At 31.4% G+C, this 23,972-nt stretch overlaps 4 protein-coding genes and 2 long non-coding RNA genes across 8 annotated transcripts; 2 read left to right on the top strand and 4 right to left on the bottom strand.

The window, feature by feature from the left end:
• Window positions 1–916: 916 nt before the first annotated feature.
• Window positions 917–4,447, bottom strand: LOC107359492 (uncharacterized). The gene is made up of 3 exons (XM_015925975.2): window positions 4,244–4,447; window positions 2,662–4,067; window positions 917–2,094 (listed from the first exon to the last, which is right to left on the bottom strand). The coding sequence occupies exons 1-3, from the start codon at window positions 4,341–4,343 to the stop codon at window positions 1,837–1,839; spliced, it is 1,764 nt and encodes a 587-aa protein (XP_015781461.1). The 5' UTR covers window positions 4,344–4,447; the 3' UTR covers window positions 917–1,836.
• Window positions 4,448–4,944: 497 nt separating this feature from the next.
• Window positions 4,945–6,426, bottom strand: LOC107359493 (dehydrogenase/reductase SDR family member 7-like). Of its 2 annotated transcripts, XM_015925976.3 has the most exons (4): window positions 6,058–6,426; window positions 5,897–5,994; window positions 5,572–5,814; window positions 4,945–5,506 (listed from the first exon to the last, which is right to left on the bottom strand). In XM_015925976.3, exons 1-4 carry the CDS (start codon window positions 6,413–6,415, stop codon window positions 5,177–5,179), a joined length of 1,029 nt encoding a protein of 342 aa, XP_015781462.2. In that variant the 5' UTR covers window positions 6,416–6,426; the 3' UTR covers window positions 4,945–5,176. The 2 variants fall into 2 exon arrangements, with proteins under 2 accessions (XP_015781462.2, XP_015781463.2); XM_015925977.3 differs by lacking the exon at window positions 5,897–5,994.
• A 178-nt stretch (window positions 6,427–6,604) lies between these two features.
• On the top strand, window positions 6,605–9,805 carry LOC107359947 (NADPH-dependent diflavin oxidoreductase 1). The gene is made up of 2 exons (XM_015926551.3): window positions 6,605–8,937; window positions 9,010–9,805. Exon 1 carries the CDS (start codon window positions 6,717–6,719, stop codon window positions 8,460–8,462), a length of 1,746 nt encoding a protein of 581 aa, XP_015782037.2. The 5' UTR covers window positions 6,605–6,716; the 3' UTR covers window positions 8,463–8,937; window positions 9,010–9,805.
• A 3,296-nt stretch (window positions 9,806–13,101) lies between these two features.
• Window positions 13,102–17,682, bottom strand: LOC107359428 (uncharacterized). 2 transcript variants are annotated; one of them, XM_015925914.3, is made up of 6 exons: window positions 16,856–17,682; window positions 16,707–16,793; window positions 16,321–16,646; window positions 14,210–14,267; window positions 13,781–13,927; window positions 13,102–13,711 (listed from the first exon to the last, which is right to left on the bottom strand). In XM_015925914.3, exons 1-6 carry the CDS (start codon window positions 17,472–17,474, stop codon window positions 13,455–13,457), a joined length of 1,494 nt encoding a protein of 497 aa, XP_015781400.2. In that variant the 5' UTR covers window positions 17,475–17,682; the 3' UTR covers window positions 13,102–13,454. The 2 variants fall into 2 exon arrangements, with proteins under 2 accessions (XP_015781400.2, XP_025016085.2); XM_025160317.2 differs by having other exon boundaries at window positions 13,102–13,672; window positions 16,856–17,584.
• A 319-nt stretch (window positions 17,683–18,001) lies between these two features.
• LOC149093857 (uncharacterized) lies at window positions 18,002–19,322 on the bottom strand. Its single transcript, XR_016198413.1, has 2 exons — window positions 18,909–19,322; window positions 18,002–18,256 (listed from the first exon to the last, which is right to left on the bottom strand). It is a non-coding gene; the product is annotated as an uncharacterized LOC149093857 (long non-coding RNA).
• A 58-nt stretch (window positions 19,323–19,380) lies between these two features.
• On the top strand, window positions 19,381–23,724 carry LOC107360118 (uncharacterized). Its single transcript, XR_001568230.3, has 2 exons — window positions 19,381–19,597; window positions 22,651–23,724. It is a non-coding gene; the product is annotated as an uncharacterized LOC107360118 (long non-coding RNA).
• The last annotated feature ends 248 nt before the right edge of the window (window positions 23,725–23,972 follow it).

The following is a 23,972-nucleotide window of genomic DNA, read 5'->3' as shown; positions in this document are numbered from 1 at the left end:
AATTTTCAACATCAAAAGCATAACCTTTACAAAAACTGGAAAAAAATATTTAAAAAATGAAAATTGACTTAAAAAACATGAGCAAAACTATCGACAAAAATATCAATTACATGTCAATGTTTTGTCATTTTTTTTAGGTTCTCAGCTGAAACCTGATTGATAGTTTAATCGATAAGTTGAATATCGTGAATCTTACATTAATAGTAGAAATGATTAGCGAATTGTGAATCTAATCGGATGATAAAGCTGAACACTACAAGTGCTACAAGTATTGCTAATGAATAGGATTTTTCCCTTTTACTTCATCCTATTTATAATGGCAAGAATGACAAAAAAGTTGAATTTATCTTCATTACGAGATATTTTTCATGATATTCTATCATGTAAAATCATTGTAAAATAGGTTGCTTCCATCATCAATTAACAAATAAATTGCATTTAGTAATAAGTTAAATTTTATATTCCCTTCCGGTAACTAAAATAATCACAAGATTAACCACTATCTGTAATTAATTTGTCTAGTTACGCAGACAAGTTATTATTACTAACATTATCAAGAGTTGTATGAATTTTAAGATTTCTAGATTTATCTTATTATCAAGTGAGGTTTTTTTTTCTTGGGTAAAATCAAATGTGTAACTGTTGTACGTACTTGTCGATACACAATACAGATCAACAGTTTGATAGTACAATTTTTACCTGAAATGTTACTCTAATCTTGAAACTGATGAACAGATAGTAACTTTTTTTACTCGTTACTTCCCATCCTCATTTAATTTCCTCCCTGATTAATTTGCCTTCCTTTAACCGATTTCCTCTTAATCGTTTAACGTAATCAGATGATTTGAGTTTGCAAACATAAAATTGTTCCATGACAATTTAGTGACAATTTTGTGAAATAAGTTGAGATCAACTATTTTTGGTGAGCACATAATGATCTGTTAATTAGTGAAAAAACTTGTAATTTGAACAATTTTATAATTTGTTTGCCCCTAACTAAGGGAAATAGGGGTAAAGGGTAAAGAAATATGGTAACAAAGTAGAGAGAAGAGAGAGGAAAATGATGTAGAAAGTCAGAATTACAGAGATAGACAGTGAAAATGGTGGCGAGTGCGAATAGATGAAAATCACTGGGCAATAAAGAAAGGAAAAAATATAAAAAGGGTTTAGACAAGATACTTAGGAAGAGAGAGAGAGAGAGAGAGAGAAAGGATAAAGGAAGATACAGAAGATAGAGATGATGGTAAGTTATCGCACAATCTTGTCAAAATTTCTGCCAAAGTGAGGTAAATAGAATAGTATACAAAAAACCTATGAGAGCAAAAAATTTGAAGTTTAGCCTAGATTGGACATGATGACAAGGTGCGTTAATCAAGCAAGAAAATAACAAATTGATAGAAATATAACAGACAAGCCAAATAATGAAAAATTGAGGAAAAAATGAGAGGCAAAAAAAGAGAGGTCAAGACTGTGCAATTTGAACGGGGAAGGAAAAAGATTTAGGATAAAGGACAGAGAGAAATTTTTATATATATATATAGAGTAAGATCGATGAAATTCACAACAAATTTTCGATATTTTTTTTCCATTACAAGATGTATTTTGTTTAAGATGAAGATTGTACTTTTTTGTTTCATCCACTTTATCCTTAGTAGATATTTGAAATATAATTATAAAATATAGCTATCATCTCAAAGGTCGCTGGCTATTCAACAGTTCCTTGCTTACTTCCTTTGTCTTTACTTTTGGATTTAGTTTTTTGTTGAACTTAAACTACTCCTTTTGCCATTTTCATCTTTACTTGAGTTGATGTTTCTTCCCGCAATTAATTGGCATTTAATCATCATCACTTTCTCCGGTATCCCCGTCAGTTACTACAAGATCAGTGTCAGCGATAAAACTACGGTGCAGATTGGGTCCATTAAGAGTTTCAGGGTTGACCAAGAGGAATTCGTTTTTGCTTGGTTCATAGCGACCACGATCCAATGTGTGGAAAGATTTTCTTCGAATAGCTAAACTATTGGCCGACAGGTTGTTGGACTCTAAATGGGCTCTCTGTTTAGGCTCTAAATTTTCATTGAATTGTAGCATAATCTATAAGAGAAATGAATAGGTAAAAAAAAGAGAATATTATCAGAATGGGTGAAATGAGAGGCACGAAAAGATAAAGAATGAGACACAATACAAACAGACAGAAATCTAGTGAAGACAGAGAGACAGAGAAGAAAAAAAAAGACTGAAAGAATGGAAACTGAGAATCCTCAATCATAGTTGTAATACTGTGCAATTTTTATCAAATATCATTGAGAATCGCAATCCAGCTATACAACTTTACCTTATCATTTATTTTAAAAGAAATGAAGGTTCTTTTACCCTTCCATCAATTTAGATTTGTCATTATCACTATCGAAAATTAAATAGAGAATATGTGAAAGACAGACAAAGAACAAGGTGATAAAAGAAGAAAAAGCAGAATGAATGAATAAGAGCGTGAGCAAGGTGAGAATGAGAAAGGAAAGCAAAAAAGAGATGGAAGATGAAAGATGATATAATGAATATCATTTCAATATTTTTATTGATTGTTGGAGAATTACCATCTAATATATCACACAAAATGAAAAGAAGAAAGAGTCAAAAAAGATAATCGAAAATTATACTAACTTGAAAATCAGGATTGAGACTTTTGCTTAATTTATCCAGGTCTTCTCTTTTAAGATTTAAAGTGAAATCTTCTTGAGATATTTCACTTGTATTTGAACCAGAAAGTGAGTTTTTCCTGGGGTCGATAGAAGATGAGTTGAATGATGAAGATGAGTTATAAATCGATGGTTTCCCTTTGGTTGCTTGTGGTGAAGAGGATTGATCTGAGATAGAGTTGAATGCAATTCCATTCACTTTAGGTATTGTAACACAGTTATAATTGGAAGTGAGATTTGATGATGGTGATATGCAAATTGTACCACAATTAATATGAGAGGAAGCACTTGATGATTTATTTTCATCGCGAGGTGTTGAGTTCTCCAAGTTGTTAAGCATCATTACGAAAAAATTTGTGGTTGAGCGTGACCGCGATCGAGAAGATGATGGAGACGGTGGTGATGAGGTTACCTTAAATTTTCCTGGAACTTTTCCATTATTGGTTGATGGAGTGCCTAAAGTGTTACTAGGATCTGTTGACAAAGGGATTGGTACAGGTTTAGAGATGTTAAGTGTTTTAGTTTTATTTGTTGCCAACGGTGTTTGTATTGAAGGTATTGAAGTATAGGTGACTGTTGATGATTCTAATTTCACGAAAAAAGTATTAAACCAAAAAGTAAATAATCTATCCCCTTTCACTTTGTTATGATTTGCACTGAAATCAACTTTTCCATTGTAAACTTCCACTTTAATGTCACCGTTCAATCTTGGTGGAGAATGAAATTCTCCATAAATACCAGAGTCTTGCCATCTTCTCCACTGTAAACATCCTTTGAAAACAATTTGTTTACCTTCCCAAATAACTATCGAAGGTGCTAAATTTGTTTTAAGAGAGAGTGGCATTGGATCCATTCGAATACACCGAAGGTAAAGTGGAGTTTTCTTATATTCATTGCCACTTTTGACTAGCCTTTCATAATAGTGAACGTACCTCCGTTGACTTGGTATTGTGACACCTCTTCTATTGTGGGTCCTTTTCTCGGCATATAAATTTAATGCTGAGTCTGCATCCATTTCTTTGTTTGTATGAATTATATATGCACAGACCATAACACCGGTTCTACCTTTACCTGCTTTACAATGAATTGCAGCAACATTTCTAGAGTCCAATTTTAACCATCTATTAACATCTTGGCAGAATTGTTTAATTAATTCAAAAGGAGGGGGATTGTGATCATCAATTGGAAAGACAGCCACTCTATTATGAAATTTCGAATGGTCGTAGCTCCTTTCAGAACAAAGATTGTAAATAAAATAGTGATCCTTATGTTTGGCTTCCATAAATTTTACAACATCTTCAATGTTGTTACGAAAAACACGCTCAAACCTTTCAGCTGGGAACCCCATAGCAATTAAGTTAGGTAGGATATCTAATAGGAAAAAACACAGTAAAGGGGTAGAACAGTATTAGAGACAAGTTTGAAAGCAAATACGAATCAACAAAAGACGATACTAAGACTGATGATGAGAGTAAAAGAGTAGCTAGGCCAAGCATGCATAGTTACTACAATGTACTCTTTCAATCTTTTGCTCGTGTGATAATTACATGAAAGATCCAAGTCAAATCCATTAGCCTGGTAACGCTTTTTCTTCTTGCTCACAATAGTTTTCAGCGTTGAAGTCATCATTGAAAAGGTGAAAATCATTCAAAGATCAAACTATTTAGAAAAACTTTTAAACATGGTAAATTAGATTTTGTTATTAATATCAACATAAAACAAATTAACTAAACACATTACATGAAGTCTGATTGAGAAACTAAATAACCGAGCTTAGCAAAAACTTGATGGTGACAACAGCTGAGTAAAGAGCGCCTTCTATTTCATTGCTGTGAAACTAACTAAATTTTGGGTTTTTTTTAAATTGTTAATTTTAAATTGTTTTAATCATAACATATTTATTTAAGGTCTTTATATTATTATTTAACCACTCGGTGAATCCATCCTTTTCATTATGAGTTTGATTTTATTGTTTTTATGCATAAAATTGAATTGAGTCAAGTATTATAACCATGTGTTTCTGTATGTCAAAATAAACGGTTTTATCACATCAGATCTTGTGATCTTTTCAGATGCTGAATTTTGTGAACATATCTTATCAAATTAAACAAACGAGTTAATTGAGTTAGTCAACTGGAACTGATTAAGGTGTTATCCTGATTTTATATTAACATCTCATTTAAGTCTTGGTTGGAATAGCTTATTCCCACAGATTCGTGTAAATAAAAGTTGTCATAGAAACATGTAATCAATTTATCAATCGTCAATTTATTAATCAAGTAAAGATTAAGAAAATATGCGTCATTATTTCTTTTGTAATTTAAGGATATTTCAGTTAATGACTGTTGTAAAGGTCATTCGTTTCTTTAAACCTACCCTGAAAGGTCAATGTACAATGTGTATTGTAAAAAATATACAATATCGAGATAGCGATTCCAAAAATAATCCAACTTATGAATCAAAATAACTTTTTTCAATGTTCAATTATCTCTGGACTTGGATAAATTGTTTGCCATGTTAATTAGCCATCTTTTACTGAGAGTAGGGAAGTATTGATGAGCATAGCAATACCAAAGAAAGGGTTGAATTGTGATCCAAACTTCCTCCAGCCTTGTCTCGATAGCGCAAACCATAAGTTCAGCATGACGTTTTGGACTCATGCGATTCGATGACACTGAACCATTTAATAAAACGCCATAAGTTCCAGTGTATGAAACAGCAGCGATACCAGTTTTAACAGGACCAGAACAAACCATTGTTATAATTATACCCTTGGATGCAGCTTCATAGCGAAGACATTCATAGTAACCCTGGTCAGATGAAATAACAAAATTGAAGAGGGTGACTGATTAAATAAATTGAATAATCAACTCACATGAAGTGCATGTTTAGAAGCAGTATAAGAGGCACATTCAGGTAAAGCGGCTTTTCCAACGATACTACTAGTAACAACAATATGGCCTTTTGAATTTGTATCATACCAATGTTTAAGAATCAACCGAGTCAAATTAACACCTCCAAATACGTTGTTGTCAAATAGATCCTGGTCAACACGAGACTCGATGAGTTCAAAACGAGACCTTTGGCTTGTTCCGGCATTGTTTACAAAGATGTCAACCTACAATTAAAATAAGAAGTTAATATAAATTAGAATTGCATCTACATAGCGAACGCTTTAAATCTTGTCATTTCAATCTTACTTTTCCGAATCGCTGTAATACAGATTCAAGCGCGATTTGGTGATCCTCTCTGTTCCTTATATCAAATGTAATTGTTATTATGTTACTATTGGAACAGCCTTAGTAACCAAATTGGACTAGATTAGTAAGTAACCGTATGCGGTAAAAAAGATGAAATTTACCTTTAGATATACAATTTTGTTTGACTTTCTGGATACGCTCTTCATTTCGGCCTGAAAGGACTAGTTTAACATTGTAAGGGACCAGTTCATAGGCAAGAGCTTCACCGATACCACTCGAAGCACCTGTTATCCAAACAACCTTTCCTTTAATATAACAATCTCTTTCTTGTTTTAATTTTAACAAAATTCTATTGAGATATAAACTAAGATCACAATCAAAATAATTGACAAAATAAAACCAAGCTATTGTCACCATGAAAATTAAAAACAGAAACACAGCAATAGCAATTGATTGCCAATCAACCAAGTTGATTGTCAATAGAATCTTTTGAAGGGGTAACATCATTGCTAAACTCATATTCCTTGGCACAAAATAATCACACGATAGATGAAAATATATGAATAGTCTTTATTGTTAACAGTACTAATGAATTAAATGTGTATAATTATGAATAATCAGTAATTAAGAATAAACATTATTAAAACTAAAATAAGAGATAAATAAAAGAAAACAAACCACTGGTTCAGTTATCTATCAATAAACATTACATCAGTCACCACATGTTTACATTTTCCTTCAAGCTGTTTATGTTGCAAAGTAATGCTATTATAACAGTTTCAAATAATTATAGTTAACAATTTCTTGGTGATTTGTTAAAATGGTGAATCAATTGTTGATTTTATATGCCGGTGAAACAGGCAATAGTGAAGATGTTGCTAGAATGGTTTATCGTGCAGCTAAAAAGCTAGGATTACAGTCTAAAGCAATGTCAATCAGTGATTATCAGATGAGCCAATTAATTGACGAAACATTGGTATTATTTATTTGCTCGACCACAGGACAAGGCAATGAACCTACGCCTTTAAAACGATTTTGGACTCTAATTATGAGAAAAAATCTACCTAATGATTGCTTAAGCCATTTGAATGCTGCTGTTATTGGTTTAGGAGACTCATCATACATGTTATATAATGTTGTTGGCAAAAAACTGTTCAAGAGATTGCAATCACTTGGAGCCAAGATGATCCTTGATTTAGCTTTGGGTGATGATCAACATGATTTAGGATTATGGGCTTCTGTCACGCCATGGTTACAAGAGTTTTGGGATAAAGTAAAACAATTGGTGCCGTTGACAAAAGGATTGAACCCAGATGATATCATTTTTGAACCTAGCTATCAAGTTGATGTATTGGGTTGCAATGAGTACAAGCCTGATATACCAAAAACCCAAGTAAACTCAGGTTCAATCATCTGTAATGAACGAGTTACGCCAAGCAATCATTTTCAAGAAGTGAGATTCATTAAAATTTGCATCAATAATGAACCAGATCTAAGTTACCAGCCTGGCGATGTGGTTTTAATTCATCCAAAAAATTTTCCTGATGAAGTTGCAATTTTTTGTAGTCTTTTAAATTTGAATCCTTCAATGAAATTTCGCTGTAGACAATTAGACATGAATTTTACCGAATATGGTCACAACAATCTTCCAGAATTTTTAGATGTACATACACTTGTAACGCAGCAGTTGGATATACATTCAGTTCCAAAGCGATCTTTTTTCGATTTACTCTGGAGATTCAGTGAAGATGATTTGGAGAGGGAAAAACTACGTGAATTCGCTTCTACTGAAGGCCAACAAGAACTTTATAACTACTGTCATAAACCCAAGCGAAATATTTTAGAGGTTCTACAAGATTTTCCTCATACAGCTTCAAAGATTCCTTTAAATTATCTTTTTGATCTAATACCAGGAATTCGACCCCGAGCCTTTTCCATAGCATCTTCTATGAAAATGTATCCCAATGAAATTCATCTGTTGGTGGCTGTTGTTAAATTTAAGACAAAGCTTCGATCACCGAGAATTGGTCTCTGTTCAAACTATTTGGCTCAGCTTGTTAAAGGTGACTCTATTAATCTTACGATTAGACGTGGAGAATTCAAAATACCTCATAGCGACCCGCTGATAATGGTTGGTCCAGGAACAGGAGTTGCTCCTTTTCGATCGATCATCCAAGAACGGTTCATGGATAAAATACCTGACAATGTCCTTTTCTTCGGCTGTAGATTTAGTAATGCAGACTATTATTTCAAAGATGAATGGGAAGAATATCAATCGAAATCTCATCTCCAGATTTTCACCGCATTCTCTCGTGATAACCCTGCAAAGAAATGGTATGTTCAAGATGAAATGCTAGCGAATCGTTCAATTATTGAGGATTTTATAATTAAAAGAGGTTCAACTCTTCTTATCGCTGGAAGCTCTAATCAAATGCCTGATGATGTGAGAAACTGTGTCAAGAAAATAATTATCGATTGCAACAATCAAATAGGCGAAGATGAAGCAGAAAAGCTTGTATGTAAACTTGAAGCGTGTAGAAAGATTCAGTATGAATGCTGGTCTTGATTAGTCTTTTTATTAATTAAATACTTTGCCTTAACAATCACTTCAAATTATTCCATTAAGAATTGAACATGAGATTCCTGTTTTCAAAGTGCCTTTTAGATATTAGCGGGAAGTTAATTGTCCTTTACATCCAATGTCCAAACCATAAAGAAGTTTTATTATGAAATCATTTAATCCATATTGATAATAATAAATTAACTAACTTGAAACAACTCGAAAAAATCTCAATGTAAACTGGAAGGTAAAATCAAATAAACCGCCTCCCATCTATAAACGCAAACCTCAAAATCTAAACAGAAACACATGATTTTGTCCTTGTTTTGAATAACAAAAGTTAAAATCAATGACTTCACCATTAATTAATTATGATTTTAAATTTGCTATGCATTAAAGTGTTTAAAAGTTTGGTGACCCTCTCAAAGTAATTTTGTAATTTTATATATATTCCACTGCTATTTGTATATATTAATCAAAGGTAAAAACTCTATTTAGTCTTAACTACGCAATTTGCCTTTTTCACATTTCTCTTTATTTTTTTTTGAATTAGCCTGCCGAAGTGACATTAATCATGAATTTTATGAAAGCAGCTTACCGTTGTACTATTTTAAATGAAACACTATTAGTTGCTCAAAATCAAATGAGATGTCTTCAAGTCTCTAAAGCTCTTTTATCAACCAAACGAGCTGGAAAAGCGAGCAATTCCGAGCTCATTCGTTTATATGATTCGTCTGGTCAGGTTATCGGAACCAAATCTAAACAAGAAGCTGAAAATATTGCTAAAAAGAATGGTTTCACTTTAGTGCCTATGGAAATTCTAGGGAAACCCAAATTTCCTGAATTTCAATTGAAGCCGCGGCATGAAGAATCAGTTATTTTTGGTGATGAAAAGGACGAAGACCTAAATGACAAACAAGAGCCAGAAAAAACTAGTACAGAACCACGAAGACCCAAAGAAATTAAAAGAATAACGTTTGAAACATCGATTGCTTCAGCTGATCTCAAAGTTAAAATGGATTCAATTAATAACTGGATTACAAAAAACAAAGAAGTGCATTTAATTGTGCAGGGACAAACTGGCACATCAATGGATACTTTTTTCAAAAAAATCAGTGAAAAACTAGTTGAAGAGGTTCGGATTTTGCATAAAAAACAGAAGGGCAATAATTTAAAGCTCATTATGGATAAAAACCCTAAATTTGTATCTACACATTCACCTGATGATTCTAGCGAAAAGGATCGAAAGTACTCTTCAGACGATTATGAAATTGATCCGGAATTGTTGAAAAATGATGTTGAATTAGAGAAGCTTTTGTCAAAGAATAAAAAAGTTAAATAACAAATAACGCAAATTTGTAAATTGGAACATTTCATTTTATGTACAGTGAACCATACAAAGAATTTCGATGTAACTGTTTAACATGGAAACGTTTCAATTGGATTGTTAAAGCTCACTTTATTATTTTCATCTCAATAACTCGAATGTAAGCACTTCTAAGCATCTCTGAGATTTGTGGTAAACTTGACTTAACAGCTGCTTGTAGTTTATCCATGCTCTTTTGGAGCACAAAACGCTCGGAAATACTGTGTTTAGGATAAATGGCCAATGATATATCATCATCAACTGTCGTGGTAACATTGAATTTAGATTTAGTTGACCAGTCATTCATGGGTCCAGTGAAGGACAAGAAACCACCATTAACCCTGGCTTTTGGAAGTGTTGCCTTCAACTGACCTTCAGATAACTTCAAAGGAATCTCATTGAACAAGTGGTATTCAAGGTTATAATCAGCACAAGCTTCCAGTTTAGGAATAGTATGTTGGAAAGTCATGCATGGACCAGAATCGGCAACTTGTTCCACCTTGAAGTTTGATAAACCAGTGAATTGCAGATTGTCAAGTTTAACAACCAATTTACCCAAGACTGGAGCTGCAGGATCCCGGCTTTCATGGAGAACCGATCTTGGTAAGAACAATGGATCCATTCGTTGAAGAGGTGAATAATGTTGAGCTTGGAGTTGAGTTTTATCCTTATTTGAATCATTTTCCTGGCGACTACTTGATTCCTGGATTAGACGACGAAGTGTCTCAAAAGCATCTTGTACAAGATTTGTCGTTATTTTGGGTTCAGATGATAAATTATTGGAATCCAAGTGATTATCTGATTTAACCACAGAGAAGGCAAAGATAAAGATCAAAACATTCACGAATAAGTACATTTTCATTTGTCCAAGTGAAACTTTCGATGATGATGACTGATTCACACTCAACAATACATTAATGGTTATCATTGAGTTTGTCTTCCCGAACAGTATTTATATGCTTCTATTGGATGGTCTAAATAACCGAAATGATTTAATTGTTACAAATATTGATCATTTGGTGTTATGTTAATTGAATTCATGTATATTAAAAGACAGGCAAAATGTTAAGGGGAGGAATCAACAAGTTAAAAGTCAGAGTGACTTGACTTTATCAATTTTTACCTGGAAATAATTTATATTTTTTACTATTCTAATTGATTTACAAGTGATTCGCTGATTTTCAACGCTAAAACAAAACAGAAGCAAACTCGGACAAAAATCATTTCCTGATTCCAATTGCTGGACCTAAACCTGGTCGACTGACACCGATTTTAAATCAACACTCTGGTTAATATTAGCGGAAGCTTTCACAATTGCTGGATTTCCAAATGAAATTGATTGCTTTGTCATGATTAAAACCTAAATTAAAGAAGTCGATAATTTGAATAACAAAATAATCTAAATATAAACCCAGAATAATCTTGATATTAAATCTTACAAAGTAGAGTCAATGAACATTTAAATTGACAGTAAATAGACTTTTTTTATCTGCCGTTAAATTTACAATGATTTTTATTAAAGCCTGATTTGTTACCAGCAAACAATAAGATGTAATTAATCTGATTAAATATTGATACTCTTTACGTCAATTGTCACCAGAATAATTGTGTGACATTTATTACAGTGAAAGTCCATTAACCTCAATCATTTTATTGACTCACCATTCTTGCATTGTTCAACACAGAATCATCATTATCTACCCTTTTTTATATCAAATTATCATTATATTAGCGTTATAACTTTTTTACATTATTTTTGCTTTCATTTCAATATAATTATTAAACATTATCATGATATTGTTATCAATGGGAAGCTTAATGAAAAGGCTGTAAACCATTGAAAGGGAAACACTCTTTACACAACAACACTTCTCTTTCCTCTCTCTTCCCCAATCTCTTTCTTCATCTTCCTTCCCTTATTCATCTTCTCTGTCTCCTCATCATCCGACTCTTTCAAGTCCCTTAAAACCATCAACTCATCAATCACATTAACTTTCAATAAGAGACGATATTTTACGCATCATTTTACCACTTACAATGTAACTACTTAGTCCATTGAAATACATTTGACCAAGAAACAAAATGACGAAGACGATGAAGATAATGGCGATAATAACGACCATCATTGTGTTTAGACATTTTAATGTCACTGAAATGATGAACCGTTATTGAGTTGAAAGGTTAAGTAAACTGAAACATGATTATGTTATTAAGTTTCATCTTTTCAGTCCAACAATCATTTTCATACAATTAACCAGAATCAATACAATTTACAATATGTAAAGTATGAAGTGCATCTTCAAGTCCAAAGATTTACTGATCAGATTTTCACTGGAAATGAATTCGTTTAATTGAAACTGATTTTGCCAAATTAAGATTAATGGTTGTCAGTTTTGTACTCCATTAGATTGATCCAACAAAAAACAATGTTTTGATTGATTCAATATTAATCTAATGACATGATCAACGTGTTAATTATTTCATCAATTGATTAATGTAATCAATCAGAATGTAAACCACATGTTAATAGCAGTTATGAGTTGATCAATCTTCAGACAATTGTAAAACAAAAGATTGGGTTTTAAACCCAATTAATATGTTATGAAGCAAAATTTCTGGTCAAGCTTCTCTATTAGTTTATATACTTGGAAATGAAGGAAACAATCGATTGATCCATTTGAGGTTTACTCTTGATTGATATTTAATAAAATATAACAATCAAATAAATTGTTGAAATACAATAAAAAAAGGAAGCAAAATAAAGGCCAACAAACTGACCAATTGTACGTGATTGAAACACACAAAAATAAACTTGATTATAAGCCATAAATCTTAGTTTACTCCTTAACATTATATCCAATATATAATAAAATATATTGGTAAGTTACTTACTTTTGTGTACAATTTTTCATTTTATTTAATTTGATATCGAGATGAACGAGAAGAAAAAGGCCAAAAATATCAACAATCAAATCAAGAATCACTTTAAACATACAATCACATTAATGGTAATGATTAAAGTCACGTAAAATGACAAGTAAAACCTTTTAAATTTTAATTTAACAATATTTCAACTTTATCATAATCATTATGATATTTATATTTAAAAATATAGCTTTGAATTTGAAACATTTTATTGAAATTTTGTGCTTCCACTTGAAGTTTATTGATCAATTGGTTAATTCAATGAAATCAGATTGTTTTGCTTCTAGTAATCTAATTTGATTGTGTTCAGACACATATTTAAGTGGACAAGATAATCAATTTGAAGGAAACAAATTTTGTTCAATTTCATAAGTAATTTTATTTCTTTGGTTTTGTGTCTACTGAAGAGACTAGGTTTGGATTGTTTTATGCTTTGGCTTTGTCTTTGATTACTTGCTAATTACAATTGATTTGAACAAAAAAAGACTGAAAACTTGGATCATTATTAATCATAACATTAATTTAGTTGATTAATTGAGAGGTAAAAGGTTAATGTATTTATATGCAACAAAGGCAAAGCTGTTGAGTAAAACAATAATTGAAAAGGTAATGAAGAGATTGCATTTTAGTGGTAATTATTGTCAATTGTGATGATTGTTGTTGATTGTAAAAGGTTGGTCATTGGATTATCTAAATTGCGTTTTAGTTCATAATCCAAGAGCTGCTGTGTGTTTTTGAGCCCTCATTCGGAGTTCAGCTATCGATGAGTTTTTATTGTTTAACCTTTCAGCAGCTAAAAGTGCTGATAAACTAAATGGATGAGCTGGATGAGTCGGATAAAATAGGAAGCCGTTTGCTGAATTGGCTTGGACTGCTGCTGCTGCTGCTGCTGCGGCTGTATAATGATGAGCGGCTGCAATTAAAGCTGGATCAGTTGCAAATTGTAAATAATGTGATGAGACTCCTGAAAGGAAGGAGATAAAAGTACAGAAATTAGATTAATCAATAAATGGAGCAATTAAAAAGATCTAACCTGAAGTAGGAATGATTGATGGAAAACGTTCGGGTGTTGGAGTTGATTGACCAGAGAGTCGTGGTGTTGGTGATGAGCTTACGTTTATGTAAGGGGCTATTCGAGATGATTCAATTGTGGTGCTTGTTGAAGACATGATTAAGCCAGCTATAAATGAAACAAGCAAACATTGATCAGATTAAGACTCAAACATGGATAAATAGTAATATGAATAATAAACTCTTTGATTAACTCCATGAATCTTTTCCTTGTCATCGATAAAAATGATCAAAATTTTGTCATTTCAACTCAAAAAGATTTTACTATTCAAAGTGAGATTTGAGATTGATTGAGATTTTCCTGTGAATCTCAGGGAAATTAAAGTGAAATGAAATGCTTTTGATTTCAGGATTTAAAGAAAATTGTTTTTCATGGAAACAAAAGACTTACTTTTTTGCATTTGACTTTCATGTTTACGACATTTGGCTCGTCTATTTTGGAACCAAACCTGTTTCGAGTGAAAACAAAAAGATCAGTGATAATGTTCAATGATTTGATTGAAAATATCAGGGAAAGTAAAAAGTTGAAGCTTGAAAGATGATGTTATGAATTACAAAGTTGCTCACTGGTTAGGAATTTTGTTCAATTGATGAATCAAATTAAACCTTACGGCAATGATTTATGTAAGATTGTTTCTCGTATTGTTTATTGTTGTTGACTGATCATGTCTTACAAATATTTGATCAAATCTAATGATGGGAGGGAAAACAATGAATACACAGATATGTTGATGAACGTAAAGATGGATTTACATTGTGATTGGAAAGCAGTCTGTGAATATTGATTCAAATTGATTACTTCAATTTGTTTGTTTGTTTGTTTTCAACTATCAAAATGATTGCAATGTTGATATCATTAGCATCAACATTTGATTTATCCTCTAACATATAAACAATTTCATCTCAACCCTAAGGCTGAGAGTTAACATTGAAAGCAAAGCCAAAAGCAGCACAAAAAATCAACAACAACTACAGCAGTTGAGTGAAAACATTAATGGTAATCATTAATGTAATTCAGGATTGAGTATTGAAATTTGCTGGGATAACACAATTTCTTGGGATTGTCTAATTTAATTATGAGTATCTAATTGATTAGGAGAGTGTAAATCAAGTAACGCCTAATCAATAGACAATAACAAAGGCAAATCTAGTTATACCTTAACAGGGTTATTCAATAGGCAAACCATTGGCCTAATATTCATAGCAATGTTTAGGCCTAGTAATGAACACTAATAATAATGGTAAACAATTAACCAGGTTAAACGTTAACCTGTTTGAGTTTATGATCATCTTCAAGCAACAGTAAAATATCCTTTTTTTTTGTGTCAGACTTTATTTTACTATTACAACTCCCAGTTGAGTGTAGACATAAATCTAGCATTTGATTTGATGATTTGTATAAAATGTGGTAATGGTGGCAAAGGAAGGAAAAGATGAAAAAAAGATGAAAATAGGATGAGGATGAGGATGGGATGAAGATTATTCTCTGTGGTCCATTAAACTGATTAAAAAGATGTTGAAGACAAAATCATGACCATTATCATTATCAATGGGAACAACAGTTAAATTGTTTCCTTCTGATCATGATAAGACATTGTATTCATTGATCTAATTGGCTCACATTAACTTGCTCTTAACCAAATTAGCGGTATTTTGCGACAATCAGATAATCAGTCTTAATAATTGTCTTCTCGTTCATTGTGAACATTCATTTGTTCAACCATTTTCAACTTCATTTCAACCCATTTTTACCCAAACCTGTAAATATCATTTCAACTTGAAGATGATTAAAGATGACCCTTTGCTGGACTTCGCGAAATGTGTGAAGACAGGGAAAAAAAGATAACGGATTAACTGAACGGATTATGGTTAATTTAATTGACTAACATAACAATTGTCAAGTAAATCTATTAATTTTGTCTTCTTTTTCCTTCTACTTCTTTGCTTCCCTTTCACACAACCAATCAAGTTAATTGGTTAGACTGTTAACAGTTTATCAACTTTCATCTTCATCTTATTCATCTTATTCATCTTTTGTATCAACATTTTCACCTTACCAAATCAAGCTAATAGTTAATTTCATTTCATTATCATGATAATCATTTTAATCATTATCATTCCCATCATCATTAGACTTCAATTCAACCATTCCCTGAGCAACCTTTGAATATCTAATCAGATGATAATTTCATTAAGGAAAAGAATCTGGTTAAGAATATTAATTATGATCGGAACAAAAACGCATCAACACTTCATTTTCATTAATGGATTCATTAAATTAACTTAAAGACAAGTTAACTGTAAAACTGGATGAAAGATAATTTTATATGACAAAATGATTTAGTTTTCATCTTAAATTGATTCATTTTGACAAGCTAATTTGCCTGTAATGGAAGCCTATCATAACTGTCTTGTTATTAAATTAATGGAAACATTGACCAGCGATTTGATTGTGGTTTTGTTTGCTTTCATCTTCTATTGTTGGTTTAGATTGATAATTACCTGAACTCGAGCCTCTGAAAGTCCAAGTCGTTGAGATAGTTCCTCTCTCATGAAAGCATCAGGATAATGAGTTTCATCGAAAAGCCTTTCTAGTTCATTTAACTGGTCCAAAGTGAAATTGGTCCGTGATCGACGTTGCTTTACTTTACCTTGATGTTGATTGTTTGATTGTTGCGATTGTCTACAAGTTAATTGAAGAGTCGAAGCAAAAGAGTTAACTCCAGTGTTGGACTCGTTTGACTCGTCTTCATCCTCATCACTTGCATTCCTACTTGCACTTTTACTAGTTTTACCATTTACTTTAACCATCACATCTTTATCCAAACCTGAACAGACAAATAGATTAAACAATTAACTGAATTTACAAATTGTTCATCAAGACTCACCAGGAGTTTCACTTTCACCATTATCATCAATATCAATATCAGTATTTGTTTTACTTGCAGAGTAACTTCCAGGTGATAAACAAGATCCTTTAAAATGAAAAAATGAAAAGCAAATTATTTTCAAAATGAAAATTACAATTGACTCTCACCTCTTGAATCTTTACTATTATTGTCTTCATTGTCCGTTTCAATTGAGGTTGATGTTTCAGGACGTTCAACATGATGATATAGATGATTGGGAGTTGGATTGACAGTTAATCGAATTGAATTATCTTTAAATGAAAGTGGAGACGGAGGTGGACTTGGTAGACCCGGTGGTCGATTGAATTTAGTTAAGGTTGTTGTAGTTGTGGTTGTGGTTGTTGTTGATGAGGGCAATGATGTCCGATGAAAGGCAGGATTGAACAGTTTGAATGGGTTGAGAGTTGAGCTTGACTTGATGAATGGATTAAGAGTGGGAAAGTGAAGGCCAGCCGCTGCTGCTGCCGCTGCTGCTGCTGCTGTTGCAGCTGATAAACCAACTCCATTTGATAGTCCATTTGATAATCCATTGGTCAACCCACCGGTTAACCCACTAGTTAATCCATTGGTTAATCCATTGGACAAGCCATTTGTTGATGAGTTTAAGTTAACAGGAAAGGATGTTAATGAGGTAAAACATGAATTGCTGAGGGAAGTCAATGGTTGAGCTGAAGTCGTTGTTGGTGTCAATTGAGATAAACGTTCACAAGTCATTGATTTATTAACAAATTCAGTTAATTGCTCCATTTGGTTAAATAACAATAATAATTGAACAAAATGTTAAACTTTTAATTATCTTGCATTAATTGTTAAACGGATAAAAGTTCAACATTTATTTGGATTTTCATTTTTACTCTATTTTATTGAACACTTTTTTTGCACTTTTGCTTCTGGTTTCGTCTTGTTGACATTATTTACCATGATAACATGTTTCATTGAGAACTGATTGAATACAAATGATTACAACTGAATCAAGGATAACCTTTTTTATTATAGTTCAATCTCAATACATTTTAATCAAATTATAGTACAGTTCCAGCTCCACCTTTCCTCCCTCCCACAGACAGCAATCTTATCCAATCATAAGTCAACAAAATCACTCCCAGCATCAGGATAACATTCAGGATAACATTCAGAATCTCTTCAACATTTTCACTCTTATCTTCATCTAGCCTTACAACAGTCTTGTTACAATGTTTAAAGTTCAATCTCAACTCAATGTTAACATTAATTTTTAAACTTCATTCCTAATGAAACATTCAATTATCATGCAATTTCAGTTTCAAATGAATCAAATGATCGTTTCATTACATATTGATTGATATGTTTGAAATTATTTCATCAAATGTAAAACATTTTACAGCTTTTCTTTGTTTTATTTTGTTGCAATGTTAATCTTAATGGTTATTGATATTGTAAATTGATTAATTGGATCAATGAAACAATCAGTTTAAATGAATGACAAGTGATCCTGAAGATAATTTAATCTTGCTGTTATCCCAAAAAGCAATGGTGAATGGAAGAGAAATCTGAAAATGATGATAATTTCCATTAGAAAAGCATGTTAATGTTAAAAGATATTCAGTTTCAAGGCAAATCAATATTATTGAAATGCGAAACAAGACAGAGACAAAAAGAGTAATCGAGTAAAGATTGATTGTAACAATTTAGGGAAGAGTAATGTCAATTACTAACAAGACACCATCAACATCCTTCTTTATCCTTTATCATCTTTTACCCTTTTAATATTATTATTATTACTATCATTATTATTATAATATGATGATCAAGATGAGGATGATGATTGTAATAGTTATCAAGAATCAAAGTTTGTCTTCACTTTTATTATTTGCCTTGAAAGAGACTCTTGTAAATGTTAAGCTTGTCAAAGACAAAGTGTTTTCCCAATAACATTGAGTATAAGTTAGGTGATTGATGACAACCATAAGCTAAATTGGTGTTTCTTTTTAAATTATTTGCTTCTTCCATTGATTTGATTGTAAAACAAAATCAATTTATCATCATCATTATCATCACTCTCACCCATATCATCATCTCATCCAATCTAACCCAACAATATCCAACAAATCCCACCAGAGATTTACATTGAAAGACTATTTTTTTATTCACTCATCAATGGCTTCAATAGTCAGGCCTAAGACAAGTGTTAACTTCACTTACACAGTATCAGGTTAGGTGAAACTACTCATCTCACTAAAGCTCCTGTTAAAGTCATTTGTGATCAACTGATTGAAGCCACTGATTGATTAGGTAGGCTGTTAATTGAATGGTCATTTAATAATAATTAAACGTATATATTTGATGATAATTAAATTGATGATTAGTGTAAGTTGCAAGCAAAAAGATTCCGTTATAGCTGAAGGGCTTAAAGCTGACTTTGTTGCCACTCTAATGTTGATCCATGTTGATCCATTTCGAGCCACCCGGAATTAATTATGATTAATGAATGGTTAATTAAATAATTGTTGTTGATTGTTTGTACAAAAACAAATAAAATTAAAAAGAAAGCAAAAAAATGGAAACTTCTGAAGGGAAAAAAAAAGATGTTGAAGCAAAGAGTTGAACCACAAAAAAAACAAAAGCTATCAATCGTCTTTAGTGCCATTATTAATCCCTAGATGTAAGTGAAAACAATCAGCTGTAAACAAAGTTGCCATTTGATTAGAGTCAAGTAAATGATTAATTTTGCAAGCAAATTTAATTTCTCCTGATTCAGTTTACACTTAAATTACTTAACTCTTTTGTTAACTTTTACCCTAACAATCTAATTGATTTTTCAACGCCAATTTAAATCTTGTAGAACTACTTAAATGGTTAAAAAAACATCAGCAAAAAAAACAGCAACTTGGGTAAGTACAAAAACTATTCATTTTACTCATCTTTTACTCCTCATTTTTTTCCTCCTCATCCTTAATCATTACCAGCATCTTCTTTATTCTCATTCCTCTTTATCTTCATCAGCCTCATCAATCTAAAGAGTCTTACAATGTTGTTTTTTCAATTTTATTTTTCAAAGTAACTTTTTCTTTCCACTTTTTGTTCCTATGTTTCAAAAATATTTCAACATTTGAATGATTGTTGAAAAGTGCTGTTGATGATCATTCACTTGAAAGTGATAAAGACAACATATTAAGATTGTCCTTTAAAATGTTGTCACTCAATAAACCTAATCCACTTTAAATTTGAACACACATTTTGCTTAATCAGTTTAACTAAATTTGATTGTAACGCACTTAACCATGTTCAGTCTTTGATCAATCCAATTGACTCCAAGAAGTACCTTAAATCAATTGTATTAACTTGATCTCCCCAACCTTCTTTAACCAACAAAAAATACGTTAATTGTACTTGTAATTGAGACGCAACCAATCTCAAGATCAAAACCAGAAGACCTTTTGTTTTGATGCAAAAAAACACTCATTTTAAGCCCAATGGTTAACTGGTTAACGTTATTGTTACCAGATTAATACATAATTAAGGCTAACCTCCTACGGTAGTTTAATATTGAGTTAACCATTAAAAAAGTGGATAAAAAAGCAAATTTATTCATGACTCATTTAACTAAAATATCATGCTGTTCATTACAAGCCTGAATTTTTTGGCCATTTTTTTGCTAGTTTCATCCAAATGCGAATCAATTAGTCTCAAATGTTGCTATTAAATGTTGACTTTCAACAAATTGCTCCACTTTAACTTAATTGTTACCAATGATGATGTTCATGATTTGTTTGTTGAACACAAGATTTGACTAATTTAAGGTGAAAAACGAGATAATCTAGTCATATTTAATGGTAACTACAACATTAAAAACATGTTGACAGAGCTTCTAGAGAATCAGCAAAATATAACATTTTTTAAGCCCAAAATGGTTCCATTTTCCTCTTATTTTCAACTTTAAACTTGGAACAATTTAAACATTATTTTGTCATTTTAAACGATTCAAAATGTTTCAAAAAAAGGACCAAAATCATCTTTTTTAGACGCTCTTTGATCATCTCTAAGTGGTTGTTAAGTAAAAGTGTCAAGAAACGGTTTCCAGTTTTTTTTCAAATCCAAAAAATGAATGATCAAAGTAAATGTTTAAAGTTTTAAATTACTAAATTAGATTATAACATCGAAACTGACAATTTGAAGTAATTCCCAAAATTTTGATTGATTTAACCTCTCAGTAATTAATCTGAGCAAATGTTTTGCCTTCGATCCAAAGCTTTAATCAACTTTCATAAACTGCTATTGAAAATCAAATATTGCAACAATCAGTAAAAAGTTGAATTCTGGGTTTAATTGTAAGCTCAGGTTTTGCTGTTTTGGTTGCAATTGAATTTGCTGGAGTAAATAGCGATTGATTAAAGTGATTATTTGCTTTTTATATTAAAAAATTATTCTTATTATCATTTATATCAGTGGAATGTAATAATTGAATGTAATAATATTAATAGTAGTTGGAAATTTGATCAATTTTTCTTTGCTCTTCAAGTTCAGTTTACTTTTGGTTAACACAATCAAACAATATTTACTCGGTAAATCATCCAATTAAGCCTTTCAAATATTAATATGAAAAGTGTATACAAAAGATACATCAAGTTGATCAACTAGTAAACCTAATTGATCTCAATCAACAATTTAACCTAAGATCCCTTGATTATATTCAACTCTGCATTTTCATCTAATCATAATCAGTTGATCCAATTTAAAGGTAAGTAAACATTGCTTCAGGCTGGAAACAATTGAAATGTTGATGATTATCATGAAGTTATGAGGTAAACAGTTGATTAAGTTTCTTATTGAAAAGTAAACAGTTTGGTAAATTTAACGTTTTCATCGTTTTCAGCTTTTCCAAACAATCAATTTGTAAATTAGAAGGCTTTTAATAAAATCAATTGAATTAATATAAGCTTAATTTAAAAGTTAATTTGAATTAATTGGTTAAAGAGAGGACACAAAAAGGATCATTAGCATTGAACAAAAAGTAACTCAAGTTGAACAAAGTTTCTTCAAATAGTGAATCAATGGAAACAATAGAAACTCAAGAATAACAATTTCTTGAGTTTTTTCATTTTCTGTGTTTTTTTTATCATATTGTTTATAGAGAGTGAGTTCATCCTGAAAAAAGGATGAAAAAAATCTGTTCATGAAAAGATTGATGAAAGGAGTGAAAAGTTTATTATAAGAGTTGGGTTGAATTGGGTTGACAAAAGGATAATTCAACAGCGAAATAAAAAAATGAACAATAAAAAAACGAGTTTTAATGAATGAATCAGATTAACCAGTAATTAGATTCATCAAGATTCATGGAGTCAGTTAATTCTTAATATTTATAGCTTCTTCTTTTTTTGTTATCTCAAGCAATTAGCTGATTGATTAACTGAATGATGCTCATCTTGAAAGTATCTTGGCTCGTATTGATTGTTAGTTTAGTTCATCAATTATCATTAACAGTCAATCAGTTGAATGCAAATTTCATTAATATATTGACATTTTTACTGCTTAAGTATGTTTATTTATGGTCAAATTTAGTTGTATTATTGATCTGAAATTGAAATTGATTTCAAATTGAATTTAATTCTGTCCAAGTAACTTGGAATCTTTTGACGCATTTGTTGATAAATGAAACTTTTTCATCTATTTTCTTCTCTATCATTTATTGATTGTTAATTTAATCAATATAAATGTTGATTATTTTGTAAAAGTGATGAAAAGTTGCATGGATGGTTAATTAAAAAAGATTCAAAATGGGCGCCACTAAAGATTGATTCCTTTGTTTTTGGCTGACTTGCTAATTTTTTTGTGTTTCCTTGTAATTGCTTTTTTTATTTCATTTGATCATTTTACCATTAAAATTGGCTTTAAATTGATTAATTAATTATGTGACCTTCTAAACTGATTTTCAATTGTCTTACAGTTTATTTTAATATGTTGGCTGTTAACATCGTTTGATCGCTTCTAATGTGAACATTAATTCATGCTGAACAGGATGGTGATGGTAAAAGGGAGAAACGTTAACCTAAAACGAGCCAAAGACTGAATCATCTTAAAGATAATCAACAATTTGGTTTCTTATTTGTCATGATTAATGATGACACAATTAAAATGTTGCTGATGATTATTTGGATATCTGTTAGTTATACTAACATTTATGCTGGAAGACAAAACAATTTTGGTAATGGGGTTCAATTAACGAGCTGGCCTTGCACCTAATGAACCATCTGAAGCATATTCTCAACTAATTTACTCTTTCATGCAATTAATCGTTGTCGAGTTTCAACTCATAACAGGCAAAATGGAAGGAAAGGAGACGAGTTACTACGAGTGATATAACAAGGAGGAGAGGAGGGTGGAAACCATTTACGAAATAGATGAAAAACAAATCAGATCAAGTTGTTTAACATTGAATTGATAATATGTGAAGACAAGCGTATTTAGGAACACTTTACCATCCATTATGGTCTTACGAGCTAGTTAACACCAATCTTGGAAGAATAGACAAGCTTCATCATCCAAAACAATCATATTAACATCTTTATCTTTGGATCCTATGTTGCTCATTTTTTCCATCGCTAAAACATTTTGTCACAACATTCAAGAAACATCATCACACTTCTAACTTCCATGGCCACTGAGCACCTTTCGCCATCATTTTTATCCTCTTTTATTTGCTTGTCATCATCTATATTTTATCCACATGAAATCGCTTGATTTACCCTTCAATGGTGTGGAAATTTACTTCCCTTTGGAAAGGAGAAGAAGATGATGATGATGATGAAAAAGATGACAGAGACAAGATTGTTTGGAACATCCCAAGACAACAATTAGGTTTATAACCTTTTAACTTTGTTCAGCTTTTGTCCCATTCAACGTTAATCTTTTTACAGTAAATCTTTAATATCACCTCTTTTCCTCGTCATATCCTCTCCCTTTCTTGAGAAGCTATCTGCAAAAATATTTTTCCCTATAATAAATGTTCACTGATCAAAAATATCGAGTTGCATTTACTTTTAAAAAACGACAACTTAGCCTTTTATGCCTTTTCTATAGGATAACAGTAAGTCAAAAAGCATTAACTGCAATTTTCTGTCCACATTTAGACATATTTGATAATTCTCAAAACGATTATGTGTTACTCAAGTAGTTTATGCTGTTTGCTTTCTTTCATTTTTATTTTGACTTTTAAGAATCGGTTTGAAAGAAAATAAATTGAAAAAGTTTCTGATCAACACTTAACCA

Source organism: Tetranychus urticae, chromosome 2 (genome assembly GCF_039701765.1).
Source record: "Tetranychus urticae isolate SD_2017Ah chromosome 2, NJAU_TeUrti_SD_1.0, whole genome shotgun sequence".
NCBI classification, from domain to species: Eukaryota; Metazoa; Arthropoda; class Arachnida; order Trombidiformes; family Tetranychidae; genus Tetranychus; species Tetranychus urticae.
Note: the sequence above shows the minus strand (reverse complement) of the source record. Positions and strands in the feature narration are given on the sequence as shown.

Excerpts from the sequence above, each read along its gene's own strand:
- LOC107359492 (XM_015925975.2), bottom strand. The coding sequence starts at position 4,343 with ATGATTTTCACCTTTTCAATGATGACTTCAACGCTGAAAACTATTGTG. Across the intron at positions 4,068-4,243 it reads ATTTGACTTGGATCTTTCAT|ATATCCTACCTAACTTAATT; the intron begins GTAATTATCACA and ends TTTTCCTATTAG. Across the intron at positions 2,095-2,661 it reads GTCTCAATCCTGATTTTCAA|ATTATGCTACAATTCAATGA; the intron begins GTTAGTATAATT and ends TTTCTCTTATAG.
- LOC107359493 (XM_015925976.3), bottom strand. The coding sequence starts at position 6,415 with ATGAGTTTAGCAATGATGTTACCCCTTCAAAAGATTCTATTGACAATC. Across the intron at positions 5,815-5,896 it reads TATTACAGCGATTCGGAAAA|GTTGACATCTTTGTAAACAA; the intron begins GTAAGATTGAAA and ends TTTTAATTGTAG. Across the intron at positions 5,507-5,571 it reads CTTCTAAACATGCACTTCAT|GGTTACTATGAATGTCTTCG; the intron begins GTGAGTTGATTA and ends TCATCTGACCAG.
- LOC107359428 (XM_015925914.3), bottom strand. The coding sequence starts at position 17,474 with ATGGAGCAATTAACTGAATTTGTTAATAAATCAATGACTTGTGAACGT. Across the intron at positions 16,794-16,855 it reads TAATAGTAAAGATTCAAGAG|GATCTTGTTTATCACCTGGA; the intron begins GTGAGAGTCAAT and ends TTCATTTTAAAG. Across the intron at positions 13,712-13,780 it reads ATCAATCATTCCTACTTCAG|GAGTCTCATCACATTATTTA; the intron begins GTTAGATCTTTT and ends CCTTCCTTTCAG.
- LOC107359947 (XM_015926551.3), top strand. The coding sequence starts at position 6,717 with ATGGTGAATCAATTGTTGATTTTATATGCCGGTGAAACAGGCAATAGT.